Source organism: Elephas maximus, chromosome 22 (genome assembly GCF_024166365.1).
Source record: "Elephas maximus indicus isolate mEleMax1 chromosome 22, mEleMax1 primary haplotype, whole genome shotgun sequence".
NCBI classification, from domain to species: domain Eukaryota; kingdom Metazoa; phylum Chordata; class Mammalia; order Proboscidea; family Elephantidae; genus Elephas; species Elephas maximus.
Window position 1 is genome coordinate 34,978,046 of NC_064840.1, and position 10,923 is coordinate 34,988,968.

Below are 10,923 nucleotides of genomic sequence, written 5' to 3' on the forward strand. Positions count from 1 at the left end.
TTAAAAAAGGTCTGGTTGACGGCGGGGCGCGGGGGTGGGGGTGGGGGTGGGGAATGATGGTCATAGCTGGCCGTCCCCATACAGTAGGTGTGGAGCTGCTGGTTCTACGCGCTCAGTCGTGCTGGGTCTGTAGGCCCAGGAGACAGCGGAATTAGGTGTGTCCATGGTGGAGCCATGTCCAGGTGACACGCTCACAAGCCGGGCGGTGGAGTCTGAGTGTAGGACGACACTTTCTGGAGAGAGACTGGGTCAAGCCTGTGGTGAGGCTAAGTGAAGGGGTAAGTATCCTTGGTGTCACTGACCAAAGTGAAGCAAGAGTCCAAGGGCCGCTGACCAGCTCTGTGTCCGGGTGACGCTGTCCACTGAGCACATGGGAACGCCTGGCAGTAGATGGGACTGTCCAGAATCAGCTTGTGTGTCCGGTTGACGCTATGTGGAACGTGGCAGTGTATCAGGGTGACGCTGTTCCGAGTGAGGCTGCGTTCAGGTAGCAATGTCCCTGGTGTCTGCTCTTGGGGTATGAGTGAAACTCTATTCCTGTCCATGAAGGACCTCCCCCCTTCCCAAAACCCTTCAAGAAAAGAAAAGGAGCTTGCAAGCCCCTGACCCGAGGCACAGGAGTCCCCCACAGACCCTTGGGCTCTCCTCGCGCCCTCCCGAGGCAGGCCCACCCCCTCCCCCAGCCTGGACTCAGGCTCCAGCGGTGATCCCTGGCTGCGCAGAGCCACCTGCGCTCCCCAGAGGCCATCCCGGGCTGGCCCCAGGCTCTGCCGGTCCCCATTGCCCACACCCTCCTATACCCGAGCCATGGCTGGCGGCGTCGGGCGACCCTACTCACTCCCAGGCACACTCTAAGAGAGAGATGTCCAACGCTCCCTCCCCAGGGCACTCGAGCCCCTTTCCGCCAGTGCCGAGGCCTCCCGCACCTCACCCCGGGCTGCCCTCAGTCCTCGCCGCCTTGCGGACCCCCGGGCGGCACCGGAGTCTTTTTGAAGGGTTTCCGAGCCCGCCCCCCGGGCGCGCCGCCGTCAGTGGGACCGTCTGGGGCGTCGTCTGCGGGCCGCGGGACTGCCGGCGCTGCCAGGGCGTTCACAGTGCCAAGCGCCCGCAGCAGGGCCTGGCCGCGGGACAGCGCGCGGGGGGCGGCCCGGCATTCGCGGCGGGCGGGCGGCGGCGCGGGCGGCAGCAGCGCGCGAAGGGCGTCCAGCTCTGCCCGCAGCTCCGAGCGCAGCGCCTCGAGCCCGGCACCCAGCTCGGCGCGCACGGCCGCCAGGCCCTCCTGCAGCCGCCGCTCACTCACCTCCAGGACTCCGGCGGGATAGGTGGCCCCGCCGCGCGGCTCCCCGCACACCGAGCACACCGAGCCTTGGCTGCGCGCGTCCGCCCGCTCCTCGTGCCCCTGCCCTGCCCCGTCCCCTGGCGCTGCTGCGGCGCGCTCCACCAGCCGCAGCAGCCGCGGCGCCTCGGCTCGTGCTGCTGCCTCCGCCCGGAGCTGGCCCCGCAGGCGAGCCAGCCGGCCCGTGCTGCGGACAACTTCCGGACCCGGCCCGTTAGGCTGCGGCGCAGGGTCTCGCCGGCGGCCGGCGCCGCGCCGCAGTGCTTCACTCGAGCTATACGCAATCCCCGCCTGGGCCCACTGGCGCCCCGGCTCCGCCGCCATCCTTACCGTTGCCGCAGCCGCCACCGCCACCGCCACCGGCCTGGCCGGGAGCCCCAGCTCGCAGCCTAGCGACCGCTGGGGCCTGGGCGACGCACCGTGGAAAGGGCCCCTGGGACAGCTGTGGGAACGGCCGAGGCCTCAGAGGTACCCCGCCTGGGGCCTGGGAAACCCCGGGCAGGGCCAGGTCCCGGGCGGCGGGGCCTCAGGGAGTCGGGGGAGGGCAACGCCCGCAAGCCCAAGCGTGCCACTTTCCCGCAGCAGCGGGTGCTGGGAGGGGCTTGACCGGCTTCTGGGCAGAGGCGGCAGGACATGGAGCAGCAGCTGCAGAAGCCCAGGCAGCCAGATCTACCAAGGTCAAGATCTCAGCTTCCATCCTGTACTCCAAGCTACTGTCCCCATTGCAGGCACGGGAAGGAGAGGACTTACTTGGTCATGGATCCCTTGACCCCTTGCTTGCCCCTTGTCACTGGATCACGCGCCGCCTCCTTCCATGCCACAGTCCAGGTCACTGTTGTGTCCCCACTCCACTCCCTCCAGTCCACACACAGCTGCAGAAATCTGCCCTTGCCAAGGGCATCTCCAGCCCTGTCCTGCCCCTCCATTAAAGCTCTTCAGGGTTTCAGTTTCCCTCCAGTGTCCCCCTGCCCTCGGTGAGGTCCCATCTCAGACTGTGTCCCTGCCTGGGTCCCCTTGAACCTTCTGTAATCCCATCTCTGGGGGCTTTTGCATGGACTGTTTCTTCTGCCTGGAATGCCCCCCCCCCATTTGCCTGACTGCTCCGCCCATCCTTCAGCTGAAAGTCACTGGAACATTCTGCCTCCCACCGGGTAACTCAAGCCCCTCCCCAACAGCAGTTACTCTCTGTCCGCTTCCATCCACAGCTGGGTCCCATGGGTGTGGCAGAGCTGGGCCTTCTTGTTCTGGACCAAGTCCTTCCCAGGGCCTGGGCCTTAGCTGGTGCCCAACATGCTGAACGTTGGATGAAGCAGTAAGTGGGAGATGAGTCTGGGGCCAAGGGTCCTGGATGGGGTGGGCTTGGGAGCCTGTCTCCATTTGGCATTGATTGAGGTGCTGAGGAGAGGATCCAGCCCGCCTCCCTCCCTGGCCTGCCAGCCCCCACCCTCTCAGCCTGGCATTGGAGGCTCCTCCCTGCTGCTCTTGGCCCTGAAGCCTTTTACTTGTGCTGAAGTCCTGCCCATGCGCCCCACTCTTCCTCACTACCACAGCTGTGCCCACCACAGGGCCACTGGCAGGGGGTCCTCTGGTGGGCAGTCCCCCCCTCCCCCCACGTCTTCACTGCACCCCAGGGGCTAGTTCGGACTCTGGGTGCCCTGGGCAGGTGGACCGTGGATCTAGGCTGGGCTGGGAAGGAGAAGACAAGAGTGCCACTGGGACCTGTGTACCCAGATCCAGCTCTGTGCTGTGTGTGTGTGTGTGTGTGTGTGTGGGCAGCCCTGGCTCGGCTCTCTCCATTCCTTTGTTCATTCATTCATTGCTGCCTGTCTCTGGGAGGTTTAATGTGTGTGTGTGTGGGGTGTGTGTGTGTGGGTGTGTATGTGTGTCTGTATGCATGGGGGTGTGTATATGTGGGTATATGTGTGTGTATGAGTGTGTGTGTGCCAATGTATGTGTGGGGGAGTATGTGGGTATATATGTGTGTCTGTGTGTGTTTGTGTGGGGTGTATTAGCATTTGGCATTCGGCGTGTCAGCTCCTCAGCCTCCCCCCATTCTTGCTGAGTCACCTGCGCCCCCTGAGACTTCTGGCAAAGCTCTGCTGATCCCTAGGGCCTCGTTAGCCACAACCCTTCCCCCCTTCCGCACCCCCCCAGTAATTAAAATACTGCTGACAAGAGAGCCTTCTGTTCTGTCCCCAGGCCACAGGACCAGCTGTGTGACCCAGGGGCCTCTGCCCTCTCTGAGCCTGAGTCTTCACCTGTGAAATGAGGGAGGCGAAAGCAGGGAGGCCAGAGGGGGTGGGAAGACTCCAGTTTTGTAGCCAGAGCCAGAGAGGTGAGGGGACATCGGCCTGAACAGACAGCAGCTGCTGTCTTCTGGTCTGACTGTTGAGGTTGAAGGACCAGGCTTTGCAATGAGGGGCTCAGGCTAGGGCACTTTCTGTTGGAAGTCAGGTCTCCTGGAAGGGCTGCAGACCAGGGCTTGCAGGGGAGGGTCCCAACGCCATGGCATGGAGAAGAGGGGTTGGCTAGGAGCCATGCAGGGAAGGGAGAAGGGGAGGTTCTGGGGACCCCGGAGTGTCCCGGTGAGGGCTGCAGAGGTGCCGGTGAGCAGACAACAGGCACGTGTGGTCACCACGACCCTGAGCCTGGGAGGTCAAGGGCAGTAGGAAGTGGCTGTGGTGACCCTGGCCAAGCTTCCTCAGTGGAGTGGCTGTGCAGAAGCCAGGTTTCGAGGTGAGGAGGTGCTGTGGGGAGCAGGGAGCCCTGCCTGGGGCCAGGGTTGCAGGGCAGAAAGCACTCTGTCAGAGTCGGGGGCGGGGGGCCAGCAGCAAGCAGGGGCAGGGGCAGAGGATGTGAGGAGGGGGAGGTGCAGACAGGCCTGCCTTCCAGTTCCTCCTGGGACCTCTTAGCCCCGAAGCTCCCACCCAGGCTCCCAGTCTGTGCTCCCGCTTTGGCTCTAGCAGCTGGTACAGAGGAGCTGATGCCGGCTCCCCGCTCCACCCTGCCTCCGTGTGCCTGGGCAGGCAGGCAGAGCCAGGCATGATGGGGTGGGGAAAAAGGCTGGCCGAGTGTGGAGAAGCCACTCTCTCCCGCGGCTGCCCCCACCCTCCTTGGGCACCAGCCGTTCCCAGTAGGGGCATGGGCCATGAGCCTCCACCTTTGTGCCAAACACTCAGGAACTCTCCAAGGGGTGCCCCAACCCCTGGGCTCTGTCTCAGCAGTCAGGATGGAGTGGCACTTGTGTGACTAACTGACATCACTCCAGCACCCTGTTGTCATTAAACCGTGGCAGCCACCCACCTGAGGAGTGATTTATTTCCTAGAACTTGAGGGAGGGGGCAGTCAGGAGTCAGGGGAGCGTCCATTGGGCAGGGCCAGACTGGCTTTACATGTTGGGGGAGAGGGCTCTGGAGGCCTTGGGGGGGACGAGGGGTTGCAGGGACCTAGGTCAGGAGGGGATAGGGAAGCACCATTGTCAGGGCCCACTGAGGCAGAGTGCTGTGGGAGGGCTTGGAGACCAGGCCCCACTCTGTCTTGTTCTTCATGTGTCTGCACTCCAAGTTCCCACCTAGTCAGGTGCTCAGTGAAGCGCAGAGGTGGAAATGCCTACAAAATGCTGCAAAGGCTGGAGGGTCCCTGGGGGAGAGAGTCCCTGAAGCTGGCAGGGCATTAGGGTCTATTTGTGAGGGGGTGGCACATCAGGTGAAGGCCTGGGCGGGGCTGAGGAAGGCTTGAGAGGTGAAGTGAAGGTCTCCAGGAGACAGCAGGAGAGCTAAGACCAGACAACAGGTATGTCCAATTTGCCCCTAGGGTCCCCTGGCTCCCTGGGTGGTGGTGAGGGAACAGAACTCTTGGAGCTGGTCCTGGAGAGGGCAGGCTGCAGAGTGAGCCATGGCCCAGGGTCAGACTCCACCTCTCCACCCTCGCTCTGACTGTACTGCCTGCTCTGGAGGCCAGACTGGATGGGCCTTTGGAGGGCTGCCACTAGGATGCCAGCAGGGAGCACTGGCCCCTGAGGAAAAGAAGGCCCTGGTGCCTGGGGGCCTCACACTGCAGGCCACACAGTGGAGCAGGCCTGGCTGGGACCATTGCTCAGGACTCTGGGTTCTGGGCTAGTTCATCATGCCTCACGGATCCTGGTAGCCCGTCACCTAGCCTCAGATGACAAAGGCAGCAGAGGTAACACGGGCTGCTGGGGAAACCATGGCTGGCTGTGGAGGATATGAAGGGTTTTGTGGCCACGCAGTAGCTAAGGGAGGCCAGGGGCCCAAAGGGCAGGCCTTTACTCTAGGAGACCCTGGCTCCTTGACCCCTGAACTACAGGTAGCCCTCATTTACAAAGGCTCAGAGAGGGCAAGTGGCTTACTCCAGGTCTTATTGCGAGTCTTGGGCGTTCTGTGGGGCTGGACTTGGGGCATACCTTGCACCTGAACACCCCCTGCCACCAGGCCCAGGAACTGTGACACCAGCTACCCAGGTGTTCTTAGGAACTGTCCTGGGGCAGGTGGCTCTGTGGCAGGCAGCTCATTACCCAGTAATGACGTTGCCTGACCTAAGTAATGGGGTCATTACCTGATGATGACCTTGTTTGCCTGGTCCTGGTGTCATTGGCCTGGAATGTCTGGACTAAAGTGGCTCTGACCAGTCTAGGCTATGGGCCAAGTCCCCCCCTGCCCTGTGGGACAGCAGAGCCTACCAGGTTCTGTGTGCTCTGTGTGCTCTGAAGGCCCTGCCTGGCTTGGAGTGGGACAGTTCTGGGTTCCTGACTGTCTGCTGCCTCCTCGCTGCCTGACTTTGAGCAAGAAAACCCTTAGTCACCCTTTGACTCACTGGCTCACCTGCAAATGGGGACAAGGAGGGTCCATGTACAGGGCTATTGTTGGGCAGGGCATGGGGGCCAGCTCAGAGAAACATGCTCTGTCCAGGGAGTGCCCAGTGAGGGTTCTCTTTCCGCAGCCAGGTGGGCTGGGGCCTCCTCCAGATGGCTGGCTCTTGGGGGACCAGGGAGGGGAGTCCATGAGCTGGGGCAGCCTGCCCCCTCAAGATCCCAGCAGCCTCCCTGTGGCCCAAGACCATGTCACTGCCTGCATCTTCCTTGACCTCATAGCAACGCTGACACAATGACCTGGATCTCAGCATATCTCACCCCCACAGTCATCACCGGGACCTAGTACCAGGCCTCTTACCTGCCTCACTTCCAGGCTGCTGGCCTGCCCTTGACCTCTGCAGTGAATATGGCCCCAGGAGAGCCTGTGGGGACCCTCCTCTGCTCAGCATCCTCCAAAGGCTTCCACCTCATTCCCAGAAGAATTTGAGGCCCTTGCTGTGGCTGCAGAGGCTTTGGGGACCTGGCCTCTGTCCCCTCAGTGACACTTGCCCTCTCTCCTACCATGCAGCAATCTGGCCTCTGGGCCTTTGCATGTGCTATTCCCTGAGGCCAGCCCCCACCCCCACCCCATTCTTGGCCTCAGGACACAGTTCAGAAGCTGCCTCCTACGAAGGCTTTCCTTGAAGCCCTGTGTATATCTCCATGGCTGTCCCGGTGAGCTCTACAGGGACACATAGCATTGAAGTGACTCCTAGTGTGTGGGGCCTGCCCTTTCCCCCTCTGGATTTGACTCCTTCCAGGGCAAGGATCCCCTGTGTCCCCAGGTCCCAGAAAAATGCTGGCACACAGCAGGTACAAGACAAATACTTGTCCGTTACCAGTGAGTGAAGGTGCCTGCACAGGCATGGATGGCAGGATGGCAAAGCTGACCAATCCCATAGGTAGGTCACCTAGTTTGCATAGTAATCAACCAATACCCACAAGAGTTTTATGCATCTTATTTGCAAAGTAAACTCTTCAAGCCCCTTGTAAGACTGTGGCCTAGCAAATCATTTTGACAGAACTAAAAACCCAGGGCCAGAAAGGACATATACATAAAGAGAAACCCATTGCCCTGCAGGTCCATATGCAAGAGTTTCTAAAAGGAATATATTGAGGAGTGAAGATTTGTGGGTTGTTTGGCATTTAAGTATTTTGAGAAAATGCCAAATTGTTCATGAATTAACACCCTCACAAGCAGGATTAGAGGATCTCTCTCAATCCATGTCTTCTCCAATGCTTGACACTGACACAATTAGTTTTTGCTGATCAAGTAGGTATAAAATGAGATTTCATAGTGTTCTTTGTGTTTCCTTCATTACTGGTGAAGTCAGGCATGTTCTGGTATGGTTGTTGTTGTTAGTTGCTGTCAAGTGAATTCTGACTTGTGGCGACCCCATGTGCGCACAGTAGAACTGCTCCATAGGATTTTCAAGGCTGTGATCTTTCAGAAGCAGATCACCAGGCAGGTCTTCTGAGGCACCTCTGGGTGGGTTCAAACTGCCAACTTCTTGGCTAGTAGTCAAGTGCTTAGCCATTTGTAGACCCTGGGACTCCTTTGGTATGCTTATTCAACATTTATGTTTCCATCTTTATGAAATTCTTGTTCACATCTTTTGCCTATTTCCTGTTGAATTGTTTATTTTTTCATACTGAATTATAGGAATCTTATTTAATGAATTTATTTCTATTAAGGCATGACTTGCATATAGTATAGTGCATACATCTTAGGTGTATAGATGTACCTTACATTTGTGTATACCCACGTAACAAATGCCCAGATCAAGATTTAGAATATTAATAGCATCCAGAAGGCTCTCTCCCAGTCACAGTCCTCCAAATGGCAACCCCCATTGAAGTAAACTTTAACTGAGTATATATTAAAAGCTATAACTTAGCCTGGATTTGGTCAAACCCAGCTCACTGTCACGAATCTGCTCTTGGAAAAATAGTCATTAAAAGCCTCTTTAATTTTCTGTCCCCTACTCCAAAGCTTTGAGGCCTTGGACTAAATTCTGTCAGCATTTACTGGGGGAATTGTAAGACATTTCAATTTGTAGATTCAGAAATCCCTCTATGACTCTAGTCATGGGACGTCATCAAGCAAAATTAGGATGGAAGCTGCCAGAATTTCTTTTTGTGTCCTTTCCTTCCAGGCACAGGGTGTTAACTACAGGTATGAATTATTAATGGTGGAGTTTCAGGCATGAGTAGGAAAGAATTTTTGGACATACTGACTTTGTTTGCACTCCCCAAATTATTTAATAGAGACATACCACATACTCAACTTGGCTAAAAATGTCAGTCCAGACTGGAGAAATGTTTGTTTGTTGCACTGATATTTGTAAATGAGATTGGTTAACATTTTTACTTTTTATGCTCTTTTAGATTTTAATGTGGCATTATGGTACTTTCATTAAAATAATTTGGAAGCACTCTATCTTAGATACCTGTCATAACATCAGAATGATCTGTTCCTTAAAATTTAAAGAATTCACCTATCAAACTGTCTAGGCCTGGAATTTTAAAAAAGAGGTGGGAGGCCATCTTAGTTATCTAGTGCTTTTATAACAAAAATACCACAAGTAGATGGCTTTAACAAACAGAAATTTATTCTTTCACAGTCTAGGAGGCTAGAAGACCAAATTCAGAGTGCTGGCTCCAGGGGAGTGCTTTCTCTCTCTGTTGGTTCCAGGGGAAAGTCCTTGTCATCAATCCTGCCCAAGTCTAGGAGCTTCTCAGTGCAGGGACTCTGGCTCCAAAGGACATGCTCTGCTCTCAGTGCTTCTTTCTTGGTGGTATGAGGTCCCTCTCCTCTCTGGTCAATTCTGTCTTTTATATCTCAAAAGAGATTGACTCAAGGTAGAACCTAATCCTGTAGATTGAGTCCTGCCTCCTTAACATAACTGCGTCTAATCTCACCTCATTAACATCACAGAGGTAGGATTTACAACACATAGGAAAATCACATCAGATGACAAAATGGTGGATAATCACACAATACTGGGAATCATGGCCTAGCCAAGTTGACACACATTTTTGGGGGAAAAATTCAATCCATTACAGCCACTAAGCTCTTTGAACATGGTCTCAATTTCTTTCATTGTTAGTGGTTCTACTGGGTAGAATAGTGTCTATCTAAAAATTCATGCCCACTCGGAATCTGTGAATGTGTCCTTATTTGGAATTAGGGTCTTTGCAGATATAATCAAGTTAAGATGAGGTCATACTGGATTAAGATGGGTCCTAAATCCAATATGACTGGCATCCTTATAAGAAGAGAGATATTTGGACACTGAGATATAGACACAAGGAGTGAATGCCATGTGAAGATGAAGACAGAGATTGAAGTGATACAATTACAAGCCAAGGAATGCCAAGGATTGCCCAAACCACCAGAAGCTAGGAGAGGGGCATGGAATAGATTGTTCCTCAGAGCCTTCAGAGGGAATCAACCCTATTGACACCTTTATTTCTGACTTCTAGTCACCAGAAGTATGAGAGAATAAATTTCTGTTTTAAGTCACCCCATTTATGGTAATTTGTTATGGCAGCCTTAGGAAATTAATACAGCGGTCAAATTAGGCTTTCTAACTGTGACCGAATTAGTTTTGATAATTTGTTTCTAGGAATTTATCCATCTCATCTAGATTATCTAATTTGTTGACATATAATTTTTCATAGTATTCCTTATAATCTTTTGTATTTCTGTAAGGTCTGTAGTAATATACCTTCTTTCATTTTTGATTTTAGTAATTTGAGTCTTTCTTTTTTCTTTAGCCAGTCTAGTTAAAGGTTTATCAGTATTTTTGGTTTTTTCAAAGAACCAACTTTTGGTTTCATTGATTTTTTCTATTGTTTTTCAAGTCCCCTGTTTTGTTTGCTGCACTCTGATCTTTATTACTTTCTTGATTCTGCTTGCTTTGGGTTTAGTTTGCTTTTCTTTTTTAGTTTCTTAAGGTGAAAAGTTATTGATTTCAGATCTTATTTTTTTAGTGTAGGCATTTACAGTTCTAAATTTTCCTTTGAGTGCTCCTTTTGCTGCATTCCATACATTTTAGTATGTTGTTTTTTAAATTTAGTACATCTCAAAGTATTTTTCTATTTGCCTCTTGAATTCTTCTTTGACCCACTGGTTATTTAGGAGTGTACTGCTTAATTCCCACATATTTGTGAATATTCCAAATTTTCCTCTGTTATGATTTTTAATTTCATTCTATTATGGCCAGGGAACATAATCTATATGATTTAAATCATTTTTTTTAATTTATTGTTTTGTGGCCTAAATATATGGTCTATCCTGGAGAGTCTTCCATATGTACTGAGATGAATATCTATTCTGCTGTTTTGGGGTGGAGTGTTCTGTACATTTCTGCTAGGTCTAGTTGGTTTATAGTGTTTTTCAAGTCCTCGATTTCCTTGCTGATATTCTGTCTAATTGTTCTATTCATTACTGAAAGTGAAGTATTGAAGTCTTCAACTATTATTGTTGAATTGTCTACTTCTCTCTTCAATGCTAGCAGTTTTTGCTTCATGCATTTTGGAGTTCTCTTGTTAGACACAAAAGTGTTTATAATTGATACATATATTCTTGATGAATTGATCCTTTTATCATTACATAGTGTCCTTTTTTGCTTCTAGTAACAATTTTTGTTACTTAAAGTCTATTTTGTTGTATATTAGTATAGCCATTCCATCTCCCTGTTGGTTACTGTGT

At 53.2% G+C, this 10,923-nt stretch overlaps 1 protein-coding gene across 1 annotated transcript; it reads right to left on the bottom strand.

The window, feature by feature from the left end:
* Positions 1–683: 683 nt before the first annotated feature.
* FAM246C (family with sequence similarity 246 member C) lies at positions 684–2,345 on the bottom strand. The gene has a single exon (XM_049866970.1). The coding sequence runs from the start codon at positions 1,658–1,660 to the stop codon at positions 944–946; it is 717 nt and encodes a 238-aa protein (XP_049722927.1). The 5' UTR covers positions 1,661–2,345; the 3' UTR covers positions 684–943.
* Positions 2,346–10,923: the final 8,578 nt, after the last annotated feature.

What these genes read in the sequence shown, in the direction of transcription:
- FAM246C (XM_049866970.1), bottom strand. Translation starts at nt 1,660, where the DNA reads ATGGCGGCGGAGCCGGGGCGCCAGTGGGCCCAGGCGGGGATTGCGTAT.